This window comes from Hypanus sabinus, chromosome 7 (genome assembly GCF_030144855.1).
Source record: "Hypanus sabinus isolate sHypSab1 chromosome 7, sHypSab1.hap1, whole genome shotgun sequence".
Classification (NCBI taxonomy): Eukaryota; Metazoa; Chordata; class Chondrichthyes; order Myliobatiformes; family Dasyatidae; genus Hypanus; species Hypanus sabinus.
In genome coordinates, this window is record NC_082712.1 from 63,326,502 (window position 1) to 63,349,240 (window position 22,739).

The following is a 22,739-nucleotide window of genomic DNA, read 5'->3' on the forward strand; positions in this document are numbered from 1 at the left end:
ATAATAAGATAGCTTGAGATTGCCATCATTTCTGACTCTGAATTTATGTGCTGCTAATAAGCAGTCTTTGTCTTACACTTGTTCATTAGACTTATGTAGTTAACAGTAAAAATTATTACATACTATTAATATAATGAAAATATAATGTGTACAGGGTAACAAAAGCAGCACAGTGGCATCAGGAGAATTTCTGAATCAGTTGTTAAACAACAACAAACAACGCCAGGCTTTCAGTCTCCGCTTATTATGTCATGTTTTGGTTACAATTTTACTTTTTTTAGGTTTCATGTAAGGTATAAAAACAATCAGTATTGTAGACTTGTTCTGGTGTTAGACTTTCATCAGCAACGACTTTTCCAAACTTAATGTGATCAGTAGATAATTCATCTTTAAAAATTTTAGTCTTTAATAATTTAATGTCCTGCCTTTTCTTAAATTTCTGCAACCAACTTACTGAATATTCACAATTACCTTCAATTTTCAGTTTGGCATGACAGATCTTTGCTTGTTTCATGATCAGCATACCGTTAAGCAGCATATGTTCACTTCAACACTGGCAAATACATTCTTTTATTACATGATTGAGATCTTAATTTTTCACTTTATACAATGTTATTCTATTTTTCATTAACTTCTGTTCATTATATACATGTGGTCACTTCTCAGAGTTGTTTCTGATACACAGATACGTGTGCATCGCCTGGGAACCTTCCCAGCATCTTAAGGAATTTTCCATTTGTGACAACATGTCAGCACTCAAAAAAAAAATTTCCGATTTGAAAGGCTTTTCAATTTTGGAATTTCAGATAAGGGGTACTCAACTTGTATTATTTATTACCATTTTCAATTCAGCTGCCTATTATTATAAAAGGCTGAAGTTGTTGCATTGTTCTCAAGTTATTTTTAACAACCGACAATACCCAATCTAATTAAACAATGGTAATCAAAATATTGCCATCAGAAGCAAAATTAAAACAAAAAATAATGCTTTAAGCATATTTCAGAAGAGAAAATTTAATATTTCCTCATAGAATACTTTATAACTGGTAGAACATTTTAAAGTCAATCAGATAGAAAACCTCAAGCTGCTATTACACATTTGAAGTATATTCCACTGAAAGTATATTAAAACTTAGCTTGTCAGAAATATACAGAATATAACACATAACACACGAGAAGTCTGAAACTGGTGACACATTAGTTTCTAAGCTGAAATTTAGACATCTTAACTGTACCACCAAGATCCACTTTTCCTACCCCTTTAACTTAGCCAAGTACAGCCTTGGATCAACCCTTTTACTGCCAAATCTCTCATCCATGCACTTGCTAAATCTTTCGGTAATCCTTCCAGTGCCCTTCCACCCAACTTGTCCCAATTATGAACATCAGTATAAAGCCACAAAAATCTCCTCAAAAATGAACAAAGCACAAAATTCTTTCAAGAATCTGCTTCTTCCAAAGCTATACTGCACCACTCAAAAAGTCACACCTTGTCTCCTATAGGTAGGCCCTTTAGGTCAGGAATGTTAAATGGCTATCATGTATAGCATTACATTTCACAAATCCAGCAACTGTGCATCCACTGTGAGATGCACAATACAGTGACCACTGGGTATATTGCATCAAGGAAACTATCTTATCAATATCTTCATATTTGACATCTACACCAATAAGACCCAATGACAGAAATCATTTTAAATATCCAGTTAAATCAATTTCAATCCAAACACATCGTATTTTAAGTCAATGACATTTCAAGGCAGCTTATACACTAATAAAAATATTAAGACATTATTGACTTGATTTTTATCAAAGCAGTTGGATTCAATGTGAGCATATTACCTGTTGCAATTTGTGAATTTACATGTTCAGGATCAATAACCTGAAATGTCTCCAGCTGATCTTTGGCAGGGTGCAGAACATCTCTCCTTAAAAATGAGCTAACATCTTCTATAATCTGAGAACTTGGATTTGAACTTGGCACAATCTCCAAACTATCAGTTCCAATTCCAGGTGACATGGAATAAATACATACACTAGAAAAACAAAAAGCTTAATAAAAAGATATGAAGAATAATATGTAAACAAAACTAACTTTGTCATATGTTTTATGAACAGACAAAAATCAGTTAAAGCAGACTATCTTTACGTCTTCCTTTTATAATTTCTTACGCTAATATCTGGCTGTAGTCCAATATCCCCCAGAAGAAATAGCAATCAACATACTACTTCGAGTACTGATATAGGGCATCTATATAGGATATAGGATCTGAAACATTAACTTCCCACAGTAGATGTTAGACCTGCTGAGATTTTCCAGCATTTTCTGCTGTTATATAAATAATATTTTGACCCACAACTTTCAAGACTCAATTTAAACAGACTGAGAGATATCATAAACCTAATTTCTCTAACCAAGAAATTATTAATATTTGCCCTTTCAAGTTTAGTACAGGTGATCCCCATGTTACAGCTATCTGGATAAAAAAATATGCCCTTCCAGAATTCACAAATTACTATTCCAAAAATTAGAGATATGGAATACAATTTGTTTCATTCTCACAGATTTTAAGCAATAGAAGTAAATAAACTATTTTTGTTTCAACCTGACTTAATTGAAGCAAGCACAGATAACATGGCTCTGTATTACCAAAGACCACAATACAGGCCAAGTTCTAGGAATACAGCCCTCCCCACCATCAGACCCCACCCTGTAATGCAGCAGTCACCTGTATTCTATATGTATTTGTGAACTAGAGAGATGTGCATTTGTAATTTTCTTTTTTTTCAGTGCTGATTTTTCAATAGCAAGCAGTTCCTTCATTTTTGCATTTATGCTCAAATGCACCAGGTTCACACTGTTAATTTGAGAATTATTAGGAGCAAAACAGTCAGAAACAGGATACTTGCTTTTGAATTCCATTTTACCACCTAGATTTCATATGTCTTCCTACCTTGTCCAACAGGAATCTACCTATCCTAGTTTTCAAACTTTATATTGAACTATAGGCTCAGAGTGCAGTTCAACTGTTAAAGAAGATGAGCACCACAGAATCCATTATCCTCTGGGTGAATAACTCCTTTCCCAAACTTCACAATTTGGATAAACACAAAAAAAGAATAGTTTATGTAAACCATTCTTTACTGAAATAATAGATTATTTCATAAAGTATTTCATAAGTGCTCAAATTCTCTCCTTGATTCTTCAAAAGAAATGTTTCCAAAGCTACTGCCAATCACCAAAATAGACAGTATATGCAATTCCCCTTAAAAAGAATGAAACTGAATCTCTAAATTAGGAAGAAGGAAAGAAAAAAGGAGACTGAGGAATGGATGTGGAAAGGGAGAAAGATACAGAGCAGTGGGAGGACAGAAACTGCAAGGCAGAGAAAACAGAAGAAATTACAAAAGAATCCCACCTATTGACAATTCAGACTTTGTCTTATCACATTAACAGTGTACATCATATGATTTAACTTCCCAGTTCCATGGAATACTCTTCCAATACCACTTCACCTCAGTCCTGAGGTATGTCTTAACCATTCAGCTGGTTCCATTCCAATATCTTATTGCATCACTCCCTATAAGCAACAGACCTAATCCCCTGAGTTGTTCCTCCCTCATCCTTTATACTTAACTATACCTCCGGCCTCTGATCTTATTTTACTTGGTTTTCACTTGTTCAAATTTCTCCAAAGACAATGTCATGACTAGCTATTTTTCAAATACATAAATGAGAAATCAACATTTGGTTATTACCTCTCAAGAAAATTTTCCAAGCTGATATGTTTTTTCCATTCAGTAAGTACAGAGTTACAACTCATTAGCTTGCATGTAGAAAATATTTTCCCTGCCATAAATAATTTAGAATAATATAATGACAATTTCCATTTATATCACACTGTTAACATTGCAAAATTAATCTAAAGGCTGCAAAGGTAAATTGTTGACCAATGGTATAGCAATTAAACCCGGGGATGCTGAAAGAAAGAAAACTGAAAGAGTGGGCATATCTCAAACGGCTAGGGCAGATAATAAAAACAGGGAGGTATGAAATCATAGAGGTATTTACAAAGAATGAGAACTTTAACATTGAGAAGCTGCTTAACAGGAGGCCAGAATTGATCTGGATAAACAGAAGTAATTGAGTAATAGGATTTAATACCAGCCAGGGCACAAACTTTAGGATGACTTCAGAAAAATCAAATGAGAGAGGTCAGCCAGGATTGTGTTCAAATAGATAAGTCTGTAACATAGTAATGGCATAATTGAAAGTTACATACAAACATACAAATTAAGTACAGTGGGTTGCTATTTGACCCCTTGAAGCTAATTTATCATTTAATATGGGTGATCTAACAGTAATCTAAACTTCACATTTCCATCTATTATGTGGTATCTTACACTCATTTGCTAATTAAGCATCTAACTCTGTCTTAAATTTATTCAAATACTCCGCATTCACTAAGAGAATTCGAAAGACTCATGATCCCTTTGAGAAAAGTATTGTCTTAAATGGTTCATTGCTTAATTTTAATAGAAGAACCTTAATTCTAATTTGTTTATATTGTTCCATAACTGGAAATATCCTTTCCATATCCACTCCATCAAAAACCCTCAGGCTCAAGTAAACTTTAATCAAGTTCTCTTACACTTTTCTTCAGCAAGTCCAAGTTTTTCTTGTAAGAGAGCTCACAAAATCCAGGTATTAGTCTAGAAAGTTTTCTCCTAACTGCTTCCAACACATTTACATTCTTTGTTTAAATAAGGAATTCAATATTATGCATAGTACTCCAGATGTAGTCTCACCAGTCCCCTACACTACTGAAGTATAATAAGATGAGAATTCTGTTAGAACTCTAAAAATTAAACAGAAACTATGCGGTAATTCAGGGTGAACGAAAAAATGATCTTCTCGAATTTTTACTAAGAAGAAAAAGGAATACTTTTTATTCAACTGCCACGACTGTGTTGCAACACATAGCTCGAACCACATCATAAGTTCGCCACTGACACGACCGTGGTGGGTCTCATCAGCAAGAACGAGTCAGCCTACAGAGAGGAGGTGCAGCGGATAACAGATGGTGCAGAGCCAACAACCTGTCTCTGAATGCGAACAAAACAAAAGAGATGGCTGTTGACTTCAGGAGGGCACGATGCATCCACTCTCCGCTGAACATTGATGGCTCCTCGGTACAGATCGTTAAAAGCACCAAATTTCTTGGTGTTCACCTGGCGGAGAATCTCACCTGGTTCAACACCAGCTCCATAGCAAAGAAAGCCCAGCAGCGTCTCTACTTTCTGCAAAGACTGAGTTAAGTCCACCCACCACCCCCCCCCCCAACCTGTCCTCACCACATTCTACAGAGGTTGTATTGAGAGCATCCTGAGCAGCTGCATCACTGCCTGGTTCAGAAATTGCACCATCTTGGATCGCAAGACCCTGCAGCAGATAGTAAGGTCAGCTGAGAAGATCATTGGGGTCTCTCTTCCCACCATTTCAGACATTTACACCACATGCTGCATCCGCAAAGCAAACAGCATTATGAAGGACCCCACGCACCCCTCATACAAACTCTTCTCCCTCCTGCCATCTGGGAAAAGGCACCATAGCAATCGGGCTCTCAAGACCAGACTATGCAACAGTTTCTTCCCCCAAGCCATCAGATTCCTCAATACCCAGAGACTGGACTGACACCAACTTACTGGCCTCTACTGTGCCTATTGTCTTGTCTATTATTTATTAAAATGCTTGCACTGTTTTGTGCACTTTATACAATTGTGGGTAGGTCTATAGTCTAGCGTAGTTTTTGTGTTGTTTTACGTAGTTCAGTGTAGTTTTTGTATTGTTTCATATAGCACCATGGTCCTGAAAAACATTGTCTCGTTTTTACTGTGTACTGTACCAGCAGTTACGGTCAAAATGACAATAAAAAGTGACTTGACTTGACTTGACTTGACCAGATGACCTACCTGCAAATTTAAAAAATAAATTCAGGAGTTAATATCTCAAATTAAAGAAACCGAGTAATAATGATGATAAAGTCCTTGAGCCAGACGCTTTATATTTTAGTGCAACAAACATACTGGATTTCTGAAGGTTTGCACACAGATTGAGTAAATTATGCCCTGATTAGGTATGCTCATGACAATATACTTGAACTTAAATAACGTAAGGATCAATCTGATTAATGGAACCAGAAGACATTTACTTAACAGTAAAATGGATTCGCCATTTTGCGGCCCATGGAGTACGTCGCATTCTTAGCGGCTCCTTTTTTTATATATTTTATATCCCACTGACAGCTCCCTTTTAGCTTTGATGATTTATTACTTCTACTGAAGGATTTATCACTTCTACTGAAGGATTTATGACTTAATTACAATGGCCGATAAAAGTCGTTCTGGTATTGAACTGAGAAGCGGCAAGACTTTTCCTGAAACAGAGCAAACAGAACAAACCAAGAAAATGGAAGAACCTGTTACTTTAGCAGGAATATTTTCTTCAATACAAGACATGAAGTCAGGATTCGGGTCGCTTAACACTAAGATTGATAAGCTGACGGGTTCAAACGGGAAGCTTGAAAAAGCCATCTCTACGGTTCAAGACTCGCTGAAAAATCTGGACTTTCAGCTTCACACACTTCAGCAGACTACAACCCAAATTGAGAATGAACATGATCTATTCAAACAAACTATTAAAGATCAAGGAATGAAGATATCTTCAATGGAAAAGAAAATCAATGAAATTACCTCGGAACTAACAAAGAAAAAAATGGTTGATTTAGATAGTACAGGGCGTCGGAGGAATTTGCGTATTCTGGGACTGTCTGAAAATACTGAAGCTGGTGATCTGTTAAAATTCTTCTCAGATATGTTGTACTCACTTTTTAGTGAGACCCTGGAAGCTAGCCTCTTAATTGACAGAGCCCATAGAATTCCATTTTCTCAGTGTTCATCTGAATTACATCCTCGACCAATTGTACTTTCTCTACATTATTATACAACTAAAGAAGCCATACTTCGAGAAGCCAGAAAAAAGCAAAAGCTAATCTTTAAATCAGCAGAAATTCAAAGACTATCCCCCTGAAATCTTTGCCGAAAGAAGGAAATACCAAGAAGTTATGAGTGAAATGTATAAATTAGATTTATACCCCTCCCTTCGCTTCCCAGCAAGGCTGATAATCTTTCCTGAAAAGTCTCAGTCATTGAGAGTCTACTCTCCCCAGGAGGGATGGGAGTACATTAAAAATCTGAAAGTTAAGCCTACTGAATAAAAGCTTAAAGTTAACCCATTTACTCAATAGGTAATTCTGAAGTATTTTACTGTACAAGTTGTTTATGGATCTTCTGAGTTAAGTTTATTTTATACTTTTTTTAGTCTTTGGTATGGGATGTGGCTGATTAATTTTTTTTACTTATTAATAATTAGTATATACATAACTGTTGTAGGGAACTTTTATAGTATTATACTGTAATGGTCCGCACAGGACCTGCTGTGTATTAATCTTTTTGTTTCTTTTATTTGTTTCAATCAATACTAATATAGTTTTAGGTCTGTTTTATATATATATTTATTCTTCTTTTTTCGAGAGAAAGAACTTTGTTTGTAATATTATTTGCTCGGATTTATTCTATTTTTTTGAATATGTGATTAAGATATTTCAGGTGATTTTAAGATAGTCATTGCTGATTATGTTTTCATTACTGTTAGACATAACATTGTAGTAGTTGAATTCTGTTTGTGCTTTTTATTATGGCTATTTTGCATGGGATTTTTGCTTTAACTTATTATACATAGCTGCAAAATGGAGAATAGGGTCAAGGGTTATTAGTTTAGCATGTGGCCAGCCTATTGGTCGCTGGATTTCTCACCTTTCGGGAGGGGGGAGGGTTCTATTAGAGTAGGTTTTTTTCTTGATTGGGCAGTTTTTTTGATGGATTTTTTTCTTGTAAATACGTCACTCCTTCTGGTTGTATCCGTGCCTTTTGGTTTAATCTGTGCTTGAGTAACATTTCTTTTATATAGTATTAAATCCAATTTTAAACATGGATGTTAATAAAATTAATCTAACATCTTGGAATCGGAATGGTGTGAATCACCCCATTAAGCATAAAAAGATTTTTAAGAAATTAAAAACACTTAATGCAGATATTACTTTTGCGCAAGAAAATCATATACGGAAACAGGATGAGGACAGATTTTTCCAACTTTGGAAAGGACCTTTGTACTATTCGCTGTCAAATAATAAAATAAGAGGCGTATCTATCTTTCTTAGCCCCAAAATCCCTTTTGTACACTTTAATACTATTACTGATTCGATTGGAAGATACTTAATTGTTACTGGTTTATTATGCGAGCAAAAGGTAGCTCTGGTGTGTGTATACGCACCTAATGTAGATAATTCTGATTTTTTTAAGAAACCTTTTTCTGAGTTACTGAATCTGAATGAATCTAAGGTGATCATGGGTGGTGACTTTAATTGTTGTTTAAGTCTGCGATTGACAGGTCATCAACCAATCCATCACGTCCTAATAAAGCAGCGGCCTGTATTAATTCTTTTTTATTAGAATATGGCCTGGTTGATATCTGGAGATATAAACACCCCAATGATAAAGATTTCTCTATTTTCTCACACGTTCATCATAAATATTCTCGAATTGATTACTTCTTTTTAGATATATGTTTGCTATATTCCATTGTTGAGTGTGTGTATGACATCACTGAGCTGTCAGATCACACGCCTTTAAAATTAACCCTGAAGCTTTCGGATAGCTCTTTGAAAATGTCACAGTGGAGATTGAATCCTGTATTGTTACATGATCCAGCTTTTGTTAATTTTATTAAGGAGCAAATTTCTATATTTTTTGAATTTAATACAACTGAAGGAATGTCAAAACTGATTATATAGGACACGTTGAAATCTTTTCTTAGGGGACAGATAATCTCATATTCAGCAGCTTTGAGAAAGAAAACTAAAGTGGAATTGTCAGTGCTTATTAATAAAATTAAAGAGATAGATAAAGCGCATTCAGTTAAACCTACTGAAGACCTATATAAAGAAAGGGTCGAACTTCAATCACAGTATGATTTGCTTCTGACCTTTCCCATTGAACAGCAACTTTTTAAATCTAAAGGTTTATTTTATATACATGGGGAAAAATCTGCTAAGCTTTTGGCGGGTCAGTTGAAGGCTGGGATGGTCAGAAAACGGATTATAAAAATTTGTAGACCAGATAGAACTGAAACTTTATATCCTTATGAAATTAATAAGATATTTATGGATTTTTATTCTAATCTTTATATATCTGAATTTTCTGATGATACTATTATTATGAATAGATTTTTGCAAAGGTTAAATATACCTCAAATTTTGACTCAAGATGTTGATATATTAGATGCACCTATTAAACAAGAGGAGATAGCCAAGGCTATATCCTCTATGCAATTAGGGAAAGCTCCAGGACCTGATGGTTATATGGTAGAATTTTACAAGACTTTTCATGAAATGCTTATACCACATCTTCATCATTTACCAATTCTATATCCTCTGGGAACCTTCCAAAAACTTTTTATGAGGCATTAATCTCATTGATTCCTGAAAAAGGAAAAGACCCACTGGAATGTGCATCCTATAGACCTATTTCTTTATTGAATGTAGATTTTAAAATTTTCTCTAAGATTCTAGCTAATAGACTTGAGAATATTTTGCCTAATGTTATTTCAAATGATCAAACAGAATTTATTAAAAATAGGTACTCACATTTTAATATTCGAAGATTGTTAAATATCATTTATTCCCCTCAGTCAAAGAATCTGAATGTATTGTATCTCTGGATGCAGAGAAAGCCTTTGACAGGGTGGAGTGGCCTTATTTAATTCAGGTTTTGAAGAGGTTTAATATTGGCCCAGGATTTATTTCCTGAATTAAATTGATTTACCATGCCCTGGTGGCTGCAGTTAAAACTAATGATCAAAAGTCTCCTTATTTTAGATTATATAGAGGAACCCATCAGGGTTGTCCCCTTAGTCCTTTATTATTTAATTTGGTTTTAGAACCACTTGCTATTGCTCTTAGGGATCCTAATTCTGTGCAGGGTATTAAGAGAGGGGAATAAATTACATAAGGTTTCATTATATGCGGATGATTTATTAGTTTACATTTCAAATCCTAGGAAATCTATTCCTTTTATGTTATCTATATTTACGGAATTTAGTATTTTCTCTGGATATAAACTTAACTTACATAAAAGTGAATTATTTCCTATTAATAATTATTTTGATTATTATGATCAAATACCTTTTAATATTGTTAAAAATCATATCACTTATCTTGGTATCAAAATTACTAAAAATTTTAAAGACCTATATGGGTATAATTTCTCCCCTCTAATTGAATATACTCAACAAGCGCTTTCTAAATGGTCGCCTATGTCGATGTCATTGATAGGTCAAATAAATGCTATAAAAATGGTTGTTTTACCAAAATTTTTATACATACTTCAAGCAGTTCCCTTTTTTGTTGCAAAAAACATTTTTTGATAAAATAGATTCTATGATTTTGTCTTACGTTTGGAATAATAAAAGCTCTAGAGTGAATAGACTTTTATTGCAAAAATCAAAAAAAGATGGAGGATTGGTTTTACCAAACTTTAGATTTTATTATTGGACAATTAATATTCATTATATTACTTTTTGAATTTATGATATAGATAACCAGGATCGCCTTTCATGGTTACCTTCGGAGGAAAATTCGGTAACGAGGTTTTCTTGAGTTTCTATATTAGGAACTCCTCTTCCGTTTTCATTCTCCAGAATAGGCAGACAAGCTCTCAACCCCATTGTTAAACGTACTTTAAAAATCTGGTTTCAGTTTCGTAGATTTTTTGAATTAAATAATTTTCTACTCTCTAGTAATATTTACTCTATTTTTTTTTAAACCATCAACTCTGGATAAGACTTTTTTAACATGGAAAATTAAGGGAATAAAACTTTTTTAGATTTGTTCTTACAGGATTGTTTAATGTCTTTTTCACAGTTAATGGATAAATATGACATCTCTAATACACTTTTTTTTTAAGATACTTACAGGTTAGAAATTTTTTTATGTGATTTTTTACTGAATTATCCTTTGGTCTACTCTTCAAATTTGGCTTATGCTATTTTTCAGCTTAAACCATTTCAAAAACAAGTAATAGCTATCATTTATAAACAGTTAATGAATGCTCGCATGTTGCCTAATGATAGGGTTCAACGCACTTGGGAAATAGAACTTCAACATTCACTTTCAGATGATCAATGGAGTAAAATTCATTATCTAGTCAATAATTCATCTATCTGTGCATGCCATTCCTTAATTCAGTTTAAGATAGTACACAGGGCCCATATGTCCAAAGATAAATTGGCGCATATTTTTCCTAATATAAGCCCTATTTGTGACAGATGTAATGCAGAGCTGGCTACCCTAACTCATATGTTTTGGTCCTGTGTAAGCTTAAATAATTTTTGGAGGGATGTATTTAGAATATTATCTAAAGTTATAGATGTGTATGTTCAACTCAATTCACTTACGGCAATTTTTGGGATAATTCCAGAGGAAGCAGGCAGAGTGTCTGCTTCCACCCAACATGTGATAGCCTTTTCAACTTTACAGGCTAAGGGAGATATCTTGTTATATTGGAAAGACTTTAATTCACCTACTATTTTTTATTGGCTCTCCTCCATTATGTCATGTCTAAGTTTGGAGAAAATTAGAAGCCATACGTTTGATACATCTTTTAATTTTGAGCAAGTCTGGCGACCCTTTATTCAACATTTTCATATGATTTAATTTATTTTTTCTTCATTTATTTTTCTAAATTCTCTTTAGGGAAAATCCTTATCCATGAAGGTTCAGAGGTGACTGGAATGGTGTTTTCCTCTTTCTTTTTCTTCTAATTTTATCCTTAAATGGACTGCCCAATCTTTTTTTTCGTTCCAGTTTAGGTTAGTGGGGTTTTTTCCCTTTATTAAATAAAATTTCCAATTTTTTTTAACGATTTGTTAAGAGGAGTTGTGGTTTCTTGATTATATTGTATATATAACAGCATAACATTTTACCTATCTGATTTTGACAATATATATATTTTTTACTGCCGTTTATTCATCTTTTGTATTATCTGTTTGCCAAACTTCTCCTCTAATTTGTATATTTTTTTACTAGAAAATCAATAAAAAGATTGAAAAATGGAATGAACAGTAAAATAATACATAGAACATAGAAATTTACAGCACATTAAAGGCCCTTCAGCCCGCAATGTTGTGCTGATCGTGTAACCTACTCTAGAGACTGCCTAGAATTTCCCTAGCACATAGCCCTCTATTTTTCTAAACTCCATGGACCTATCTGAGGTTCTTAAAAGACCTTATTGCAGGGGTGTCAAACTCATTTTAGGTCACGGGCTGGATTGGGCAAAATGCAGCTTCATGCGGGCCGGATCAGTTGGGCGCATGCGAACGCAGCTTTCATTACCTCCGTTTTTTCAGCCTGTTCTCATGTGTCTCAGTCTTTGCTATAACTACAAAGTGTTTCACCTCACAAATTCCGTTTCTTATGAAGAAGACTGCTGAGCAAGCATTATTTTTACGATTGGTATTAACTTACAATCATAGGCTTCATATCGCCGGGCCATTAATAATTAAAATAATAGATCTATCTAAAATGATCTCGCGGGCCGGATATAATTGTACGCCGGGCCGGATATGGCCCGCGGGCCTTGAGTTTGACACCTATGCCTTATTGTATCCGCTTCCACCACTACCACCAGCAGTACATTCCACACACCCACCACTCTTTGTGTGAAAAACTTAACCCCGTAATCCCCTCAGTACCTATTTCCAAGCACCTTAAAATTATGCCCCCTTGTGTTAGCCATTTAAGCCCTGGGAAAAAGCCTCTGGCTATCCACATAATCAATGCCTCTCATCATCTTATACACCTCCATCAGGTCACCTCTCATCCTCCGTCAATCCAAGGAGAAAAGGCCGAGTTCACTCAACCTATTCTCATAAGGTATGCCCTCCAAACCAGGCAACATCCTTGTAAATCTCCTCTGCAATCTGTCTATAGGATCAACATCCTTCCTGTAGTGAGATGATCAGAACTAAAATAATGTAGGCAATTCATAAACCAGATGAATGCCTGTACAGCAGCAGGGTAGTATCAAACAGTCAGGAGCCATCTGAATCCATCAAATACACATCTTACCCACTAAATACAAATCAGAGCAGTAAGAACGAAGAAAGAATGCCATTTCTTGCAAACAAATTGAGACTAGAATTGAATGTAGATGAGGGGCAGTCTAGACTTCAGCCAGAAAGAAAGCCTAGTGAAAATATACATCAATGCAGTGCTCTGAATGGAAGAACAAAATCAGTCAGCACATTGGAAGGAATTTTGTTTAGTTCTTCAACATATTTCTCAGTTCTTTTCCAACTGGTGAATCAGTAAAGGAGAAAGATAAAGGGTAGATATGGTAGTTACCTCGAATCCATGGTCTCCTATAAACATCATTGCTGAGTCCATCTTTGTAATAGTACTTGTCAGAATAATCTGTATTATGAGGTGTTGGAAGTAGTAACCAATTTACTGTCAGCTTCCGTTTGGTCAAAATCTGTACAGGTAACAGATTATTAATAACATGAAATGCAATTGATTTTTCCAAAGAGTATGCAAACAATACAAAACAGAAATGTGAAAGAGGCAGTCATGCAAAGATCCAAAACAAAATGGCCTCCTATCACACTGCAGAACATCCTGAAGCATTTAACAATCATTGCTTTTTAAAATGTGGTTGCTGTTAAGTACCCATTTCTCCAATTTGTGATTAAAATCGGTTCCATTTTAAAATATTCATCCCTATTGTCAAATTCCACCCTGGTCTCACTTATTTTATTCAAGTAATCTACTCCAACTTTAACTCTGAGGTAGTTGCAACTTTTCTGATTCTGGTTTCTTGATCAACTTCTATCTTAATTTCTACAATACTGGTATAAGAGCCCTCAAGAGTTCCAGAACCCAGAGATAAGGAATTCTTTTTCTAAGCAATCTTAATTCTCAATCTCATTGCCACATTAAAACTAACTAACTGATGTAACTTTTGTGCATATGGTCCTTGTACCTTCTTAAGCCACCACTCAAATTCAATTTCTTTCACATTAATATTATTGTGAAGTACCTTGAATGTTTTACCTTATGACCTAACTTTCCATATTAACCAATTTGATTGGAGAACCTCTACAACTTATTCCAATGGGAACCATCGCCTCACGTTATCATAATTATGGTCAATGTCTTCCTTACCTTCTTGACAACATAAAACTAAATTGTCTTTCCTTGCTTTATCAGCTCCAAGGGACTTTAATCTGAAATGTTCACTTTGTTTCTCTTTCCACAGATGTTGCCTGATATGCTGATAGTTTTTTTCTATTTTAATTTGATTTTCAGCATCTGCATTTTTTCTTTAAAGAAAGTACCCTACAGAGTGTTGCATACACAATACAAATCCATCAACACATCCAGAAGAGTGTCAAAGAGAAGAAAAAATAGCGCTCGCTCTTAAATACTTCTTGATCTGGAGATTAAACTTCCCTTGTCCTACACAGAAAATGATTCAAGTTATGCAAATGAGAAAATTATTTCTGCCTCTCTTTTTCTGCTGATTGATGTTCCACTTCAAAGTAAACTTAGGTTCTTGCTGTGAAATCATTGAGGTTGCTGTGCAAGAATGAACATAAAGCAGAACAGCACTGGAAGGGCCATTTGACCCATGTTGCTGCGCTGTTCTTGATGCCTATTTACATTAAATGTCCTCCAACTCTATCATCCCTATCCCTCCATTCCCTTCAAATTCATGCCTCTATCTAAAAGCCTCTTGAACTTCACCAAACTGCAGGTTCCACTACCACACCTGTTAACCTATTCCAAACAGCCACCATTCTTTGCATAAAATTTAAATTGCTCCAAGTCACCTCCAAAGTTTCCTGCTCTAACATTAAATAAAAATTCTGGTGGTTGACATGTCTGCTCTGGAGAAAAAAAAGTACTAACTTATTTATGTATTTCATAATTTAAAAACCTCTATCAGGTTTCCTCTCAGCCTCTGACACTCTAGGAGAGCAACACAATTCTGTCCAACCTTTCCTTACAGCTCAGATCCTCTAATCCAGGCAGAATCTCAGCAATCCTCTTCTGCACACGTTCCAGTCTCTAGAACTTTCCTATAATGGGGCAACCAGATTTGCACACAATATTCTAAGTATGGTATGACTAATGTTTTATAAACTGCAGCATGATTTTATTCCTGTTATACCAACTCCCCTACCAATGAAGACAACCATGCCAGATGTCATCCTTACCACTTACATGGCCACTTTCAGCGAAGTATGGATCTGTACTCCAAGATCCCTCTGTAACCCAATGCTAATAATGGGCCCACCTTTGAATTTCACTTGACATCCCAAAGTGCAATACCTCACACCTGCCCAGATTAAACTCCATCTGCCACTTCTTTGCCTTATCTATAACTTTTTAAAAGAAAGATTAGCTTAATATGTCACATTGGAACATATAGTGAAATTTGTTTGCCATCAATGACCAACATCTGAGAATTATGCTGTGGACAGCCCACAAGTGTAACTATGCTTCCGGCACCATCATAACATGCCCACTACTCACGAACCTTAACCATAAGTCTTTGGAATGTGGGAGGAAACCAGAGCACCCAGAGGAAATCCATGCTGTCATGGAGAAAACATACAAACTCCTTGCAAAAAGCAGTGGAAATTAAACCTTGATCAGTAAAGGCTACTGTTGTAAAGCACTGCACAAACTGCTACACTACCATGGCTGCCCTATCTATATCCTCCTGCATTCTTTTATAGTCCATTATATTGTCCACATCTCCACCAATCTTGTTGATCCACCCATCTATATTTTAATCCAAGTCATATACAACAAAGATAGCACAGATTTTTGAGGAACACCACTGATCACAGACCTTCCAGCCAGAATAACAGACTTCTACCCCCACCTGTTCCATGAGCAAGCCAGTTCCAAATCCAACTAGCAACTTACTCTGGATCCTACGCATCTTTACCTTCTGAATCAATCAAACATGAGGGGCCTAACCAAATGCTTAGTAAAGCCTAAATAGAATACATCCACTGCCTTACCCTCATCAAGCACCTTTGTCATCTCTTCAAAACACTCAAGTTTGTAAGGCATGCCTGCTTTTCCAAAACACCCATACATTCTATCTTTGTGTCCTCTTCAATAGCTTCCCTTCCACTGATGTGAGATTCACTAGCTGTAGTTACTTGAATTATCCCTATTTCCTTTCTTGAACGAAGGCACAACATTTGTCACTCTCCAGATCTCACCTGTTGCTAGCAAGGACACAAAGATCTTCATTGAATACCTAGCAATCTCCTTACTTGCTTCTTTTCATCTTCATATCCACCTTAATTCTTTTCCCAAGACCCAGCACTTCAGAATCAGAATCAGGTTTAATATTATCAGCATATGTTGTGAGATTTGTTATTTGTGGTAACAGTACCATGCAATACATAACAATAGAAAAAAACATGAATTTTAGTCTTTATATGTGTGCCTTCAGACGTTAGCACCTCCTTCCTGATGGTAGCAATGAAAACAAAGCATGCGTGGGTGAAGGGGGTTCTTAATGATGGATGCCGCTTTTTTGAAGCATTGCTCCTTGAAGATTTCCTGGATACTACAGAGGCTAGTGGCCATGATGGAGCTAACTAAGTTTATAACTCTCTGTGGGGTCCTGTCAGGGAGGTGGGGGGGGGGGGGTCCCGGTGGAGAGAAAACATAGCAGGCAGAAAGCTCAAGTTTGTTGGGGTGTATGGACCAGGGTTAGTGGGGTTGTGTGGGAGAAGTGTGGTTGTTAAGGATAGGGTGTGATTATGCAGGCAGTGGGAAAAATATCCCCTAGAGTTTGTAGATCTCATACTGGAGATGCCATATCACTTCACCCTGCCATGTTGTTTTTGGCCCACATCTTCATTATCCAGGTCCCCCACTTGCCTTCATTGGGATCTTTCCCCTCATTAAATCCATTTTGAAGTTTAAGGTTACCAATAGGTTAAGGTGATGGGGTTATCTCTCATGTTTAATGTTGGAAGGGTTTTAATGTAGGGAATGGGTTCTGTGACTTGGAGGTTGTACACCAACTGGTGGGGTGTGGAATGAAGGGCCAGGAATGGGGATAGGGTTGGGCAATAGAAGTGGTTTCACAGCGAAGGGAGGGGTTGTATGGAACCTAGCAGTGGAGGGGGGGTGGCGGACAGGAAAAGAACTGATAGTGCTATGGGCTGAACTTAGTCCCCTGGTGGGGAGAGAGCTTAGGTTTATGGGAATGTGTAGGTGTAGATGTTAGGTTTAGGGGTAGAGTTGGGAGATAGAGATGCAGGCCTAACCTATCAGGAGAAAGAGGAGTGAGGATGGGACATGGCGTTAAGTAAGCTTGTTTGTGGGGTTGTGGCCAGGATTAGTCAGGGTGTTGTCCGGGTTAGTTGGGGTGTGTGGGCTTTTGAATTAGGGTTTGGGGAAGGGTTGGGGGATGGAAGTGAGAGGCTGGAGGAGTGAGCATATGATGTTTCGGGGGTGGGGGGGGGGAGAGAGGAGGTGTGAGGTTATAGCCAAGTCTAAATAAGACATAACTTCCCTATGTTGTATAGTTTTCAGTGATCTCTTTTGTAGTTCCTCCTTAATCTCAAAATATTCCAGCTCATTGACATGTCCCATTTTGATTTCACAACACTGCAAATCCTTCTCTTTGATAAATACTAACACAAAATACCCATTTAGTACCTCAGCAACCTGCTCTGACATTAAGCTCAAATTCCTTCTATCCTTTAGTGGACCTCCCCTTACTTATCATTTTTTTCTAATATAAGTGTAAATTGCCTTTTCAATCTCCTTGATCCTGCTTGTCAATACTATTGCATGGTCCCTTCTGGCCTTTCTAATTGTCTGCTTGAACACTTTCCGGTTATTTTTATATTCCGCAAGGGCTCAGCCTGATTTTAGCTTACTAAACATTACATATGCATCCTTTATCTTCCTGACTAAATTTAGCATCTCTCGGGTCATCCAAAGTTACCTTACCATTCCTGTCCTTACTCCTGACTGGAACGTGCCAATCCTAAGCTCTGATCAGCTAGACTTTATACAATTCCCACATCAGATGTGGACTTTCTGACAGCAGCTAGTCCTAATCAATGCTCCTTAGCACCTGTCATAATTTGCCTTTCCACAAGATCCAACTATATCTTACTCATAAATACCTTAAAACACAAAGTTGTGGTCAATATTCGTAAAGTGTTCACCCACTATCAGTTTGGCTCATTTTCCCAAATCTAGGTCCAATATACTTACTTTCTAGTTAGATCTTCAACATACTGTTTCAAGCAGTACTCCAGGAAGCACAGAAAAAAAAAATCGCAAAATAATGTGGCAATGTTTTTTTGAAAGCAAGTTTTACATTAGACCCAATTTCTGGCTGGCCAAATTTCATTTTCTCTACTCAGTGAAAGTAGAGAATTAACAATTTAAAAATACAGTATGGCATTTACTGTTATTTCTGCAGTCATTTGGATCTGTACAATTTTTTGATAGCCTCTTGAAATAAATACCCATTAATACTTCACATTGAGCAATCTAGCCAGCCATTAAGAGGAAAGGGGATCAGAGGTTTATAATTATTTTTATGGCGGTCAAATGGAGCATTGAACGAAAATGCAGTACTCTTTTTCAATGCTCAAGACAGGATTTTTTCTCCCCTCCAATCTTTATCAGTTGCTGGTGGTATATGCAAAAGAGATTCACCAATAAATAAAAACTTGCATCTCTACAGCAATTTCTTAAGACTTCAGGATGTCTCAAAGAGCTTTCCATCTCAGGAAATTATTTCTGAAGTGTATACCCATGAGATTGGCTATTGCATCCACATATGCAATTGCCAATCACATTCAGCCTGTTTCCACACTGGACAACAGACTTTCAGCCTGTTTCCACACTGGACAAAGTGTTGATTCCTCAGAAATGTTCTGTGACTATGATAGAATGATTGAAGCTGAACACAAATATAATTTTAGACTACTTGTATCACACAGAAATTTGGAGAAACAAAAAATTAACTTTTATTGAATATAATGTGCTTAATTGCATAACAGCACTGACACCTTGCAATAGTTCAACCATGCTAAAAATGTTTTGTTGATGATTTTCATTTGTACTCCGTGTCTGAGGCTTCTTGTAAGTGTCCAACAAAAATCAGACAGAATTGATGGATTCCAGTTTCTCTGATACCATTTCTCCATGACCGCAATATCCTAGTGAAACCTTTCACTGATATTGGCAAGATTTGCAGAGAAGTAGTTTAAATGGGAATGCAGAATATGAATCTTTGGTGACATGCTGCACTTCATGGTTTTGTACGCATGAAGCTTGCTGTCAACCAGCTGCACATACTTTGATGCTCTGTAGTTGCCAAGAAACTTTTTAACAACCAAATTGAATGTATTCTATGCAAGTTTCTCTGGTTCCAAATTGCCTGTCATTGATGACCTGCTTGCTTTGTGGACCAATAAAATACCTTCCTTAATCTTGTCATCAGTTATTCTGGTAACATCTGTCTCAAATACCAAAATCCTTCACCTTCCTTGTTCTTCACTTTCACAATGTTTTTCTCATAATCCCTGGTTTTATATGAAGAGGAGGCACAAATATCTTTTTTGAGTCTACACGTGGCTTATCTGCCACACTTTTCTGCTCTGGAACCAACTGTTGATGGAGTGGCCAATCCTTTTTAATGAAATGAGGTTCTTTAGCATGGTTATCCTATTCACAAATGGAACAACACTGCTGGGTGTATCCGAGCTCCATTCCTAGCAGCAGCACTACAACTTTAGATCACCAGATGTTCCAGTTGTAGTTGCTGTACTAAGTGCTTCGACAAGACTTCCAAATGTCAGTAGTTTCCTTTCATGTGTACTACACAGAAGATTGGTACTGAAGGGTGGACATCGCCATTGTGTAGCAGCACAGCTTTCAGGCTCGACACTGAAGAATCAATAAAAAGATACCATTGCTGTGGATCTTGCTGGCAACCCAACGCAAGCCCAGACAACATACAAAACTTTTCAGCTTGCATTGTAGGCAACATTAATTGACTTATGAACTGAAATAATAAATACAGGTGATTCCAAAAAATGGTGCATGATAGGAAATTTCATGGTTATTTTCACAAGAATCGATAAGATACCCCCAAAATTATTCAGGTAACAAAATCTTTGTCCTTAATCAGCAACATAAGGGGGACAAACACATCTGCCTTTTTTTTGGGATGTAATAATTGAGTAATAAATTTTGCACAGAAAATCAAATAAAACTCTGTTGTGAAGTAACTAAAACATTTGACTCCTTCTAATATTGAAGATGCTCCTGTTGGTTCGTATGGAAGAAAATGATTTTGACTGATAGGGAACCTACCTGCACTGATTTTCATCACTGTTATTAAGTTATGAAACTTCAATCAGTTCAGTGAGCAAACATTTGAAGGTACACAATTTAGTTTCTCTAGAATGCAGATTTGAGTATGCCAACACTTCAAAACACCCCAGCTTCTTAAGCATAAATCACAAATGTGTCTTCCCTTTACCTGGTGAACATAGTCTATGGCATGGTAATTAACCGCTGTAAACATCATGAAACTTCTATCAGTTCACTTCTCTTGTATTCCTGCATTACAGACAGAAAGGATTAACATTTAAAGGTGTTAAAAGTGAAATGAAATTGCCATTTTATCTCAGACAAGAGAAAATCTGTAGATGCTGGAAATCCAAGCAACACACACAAAATGCTGGAAGAACTCAGCAGGCCAGGCGGCATCACTAGAAAAGAGTACAGTCAACATTTCAGGCCACCAGAGACTGTACTCTCTTCCATAGAAGCTGCCTGGCCTGCTGAGTTCCTCCAACATTAAGTGTGTGTTGCTTGCCATTTTATCTGGCAAGTTTAATATATTTAATTGTGTGCATGTTAGAATTCTTTATTAATATATTCATTATATCACAGTTGTTAATTCTACGTTGAACACTACAGAAAACAGAAATATGTTAATGTCAGTATTCCATTTTTACCTAACATGGAGCTCAAATGTTTGATGAAAGCCAAACAGCAAATAATTGAGAATAAACTTGAATATTATCTATTCTGTACAATATCATAGCAAACCAAAACCAAGAGTCAGAAAGATCCTATCCAGAAAGCCTCTCAAGTGGACTATGGAAATTCCAGAAATGCACAAAATTAGTAAATTAAGTAATAATAGGTGGAATTCGGGATTAATTTTGGCAATGGCTACAAATCAGCTAGATGTTAAAAGAAAAGGGAACTGGCATGACAAAGAGTAGCAGAGAGAAGCTGACAAAATAGCTATAAAGTTAGCAAAAGGATGTGGGCTGAACATTACTGAACAGCATGCACAATTAACGAAATCTTGCATTTCTTTAAAAATTTTCCACATCCTTTTTGGAATATTTCAAACCTTACAACCAAAGTGCTTTTGAAGTACACTGTTTTTGCATAGAAACATAACACTTAATTTCTGCATAAACTCCCATAAGTAGCAAAAGTACAAGGATACATACATTAGGGGGAAAAAAAACGCATCATACGCGCAAAATATGGTGGAATATTTGGAGAGGGGTTTCAAAATAACAATGAAGCCTAATACTTTGAATGAAAAATTCTGGAAGCAATCAAACATTTAATTAGGACGGGAAAAAATGTTTACTCACTATACCGTTTTACACTATAACTCACAGTTTTTTTCGTGGATGCGAGTATTAGAAACGGGAATTTAAACTTAATGGCGATTCCCCGCCGGCGCTGGAGGAGTGAGTGAGGGACGGCGCAGAGGCGCTCCGCGAGGCCCTGGGCCCACCGCCATCTCCAAGGCAACGCGGCTGCTTTCCAGTCAAATCGGCGGCTGGTTCATTTCTCGCAGCTGGTCGTTGAGTTATGGCATCTCACGGCTTTATGTATATATATAACATTGCTTTGCAGCACAGAAGACGGTTACTAGCCTTGTTTGTCAGATACTCTGCTGTTCTGGAATAAAGGAGGCAAATTGACCTTTGCATAATGGATTTTAGTAAAGCTTTTCATACTGTACCACATCAACACCTGTTAGCTAAGCTTGACCGCCTTGGCATCCGAGGCTCTATCAGGGTTGGATTAAAAACTTTTTAACTAAATGGCAGTGGAAGATATTAATCGATGGGCGATCCTCATCCAGCTGTCTAGTGTTTTCGGAGTACCACAGGGCACTGTCTTGGGTCCACTACTTTTTTTAACCTATATAAACGACTTTCCAACTTGTGTTACATCTGAAGTTAGACTGTTTGCAGATGACCTGATTCTGTACAGACCCATAAATTCTCCAAATGACTGCAATACCCTTCAACAAGCCATCAACTCACTGTGCAAGTGGGAGTCCTCCTGGCAGATGAAATTTAACATCTACACCATGAGAATGACCCACAAGAAAATTTTTTACTATCATCAGTACTTCATGGGAAACGCTGCACTCCAGGAAGTAAAACATTACCCCTACTTGGACATTGAACTATCAGATAACCTTAGCTGGGGAAAACACATCAACCAAAC

The 22,739-nt window shown here is 36.5% G+C and overlaps 1 protein-coding gene across 1 annotated transcript in view; it reads right to left on the minus strand.

Annotated features, from left to right (window-relative positions):
* LOC132396851 (protein shortage in chiasmata 1 ortholog) overlaps positions 1-13,656 on the minus strand; it is a 145,144-nt gene extending 131,488 nt beyond the window's left edge. The window contains exons 1-2 of the mRNA XM_059974832.1: positions 13,524-13,656; positions 1,843-2,036 (exon numbers count right to left, since the gene is read on the minus strand). Coding sequence (XP_059830815.1) covers positions 1,843-2,036; positions 13,524-13,534 — 205 coding nt within the window. The 5' untranslated portion in view covers positions 13,535-13,656. The remainder of the gene's footprint in view (positions 1-1,842; positions 2,037-13,523) is intronic.
* Positions 13,657-22,739: the final 9,083 nt, after the last annotated feature.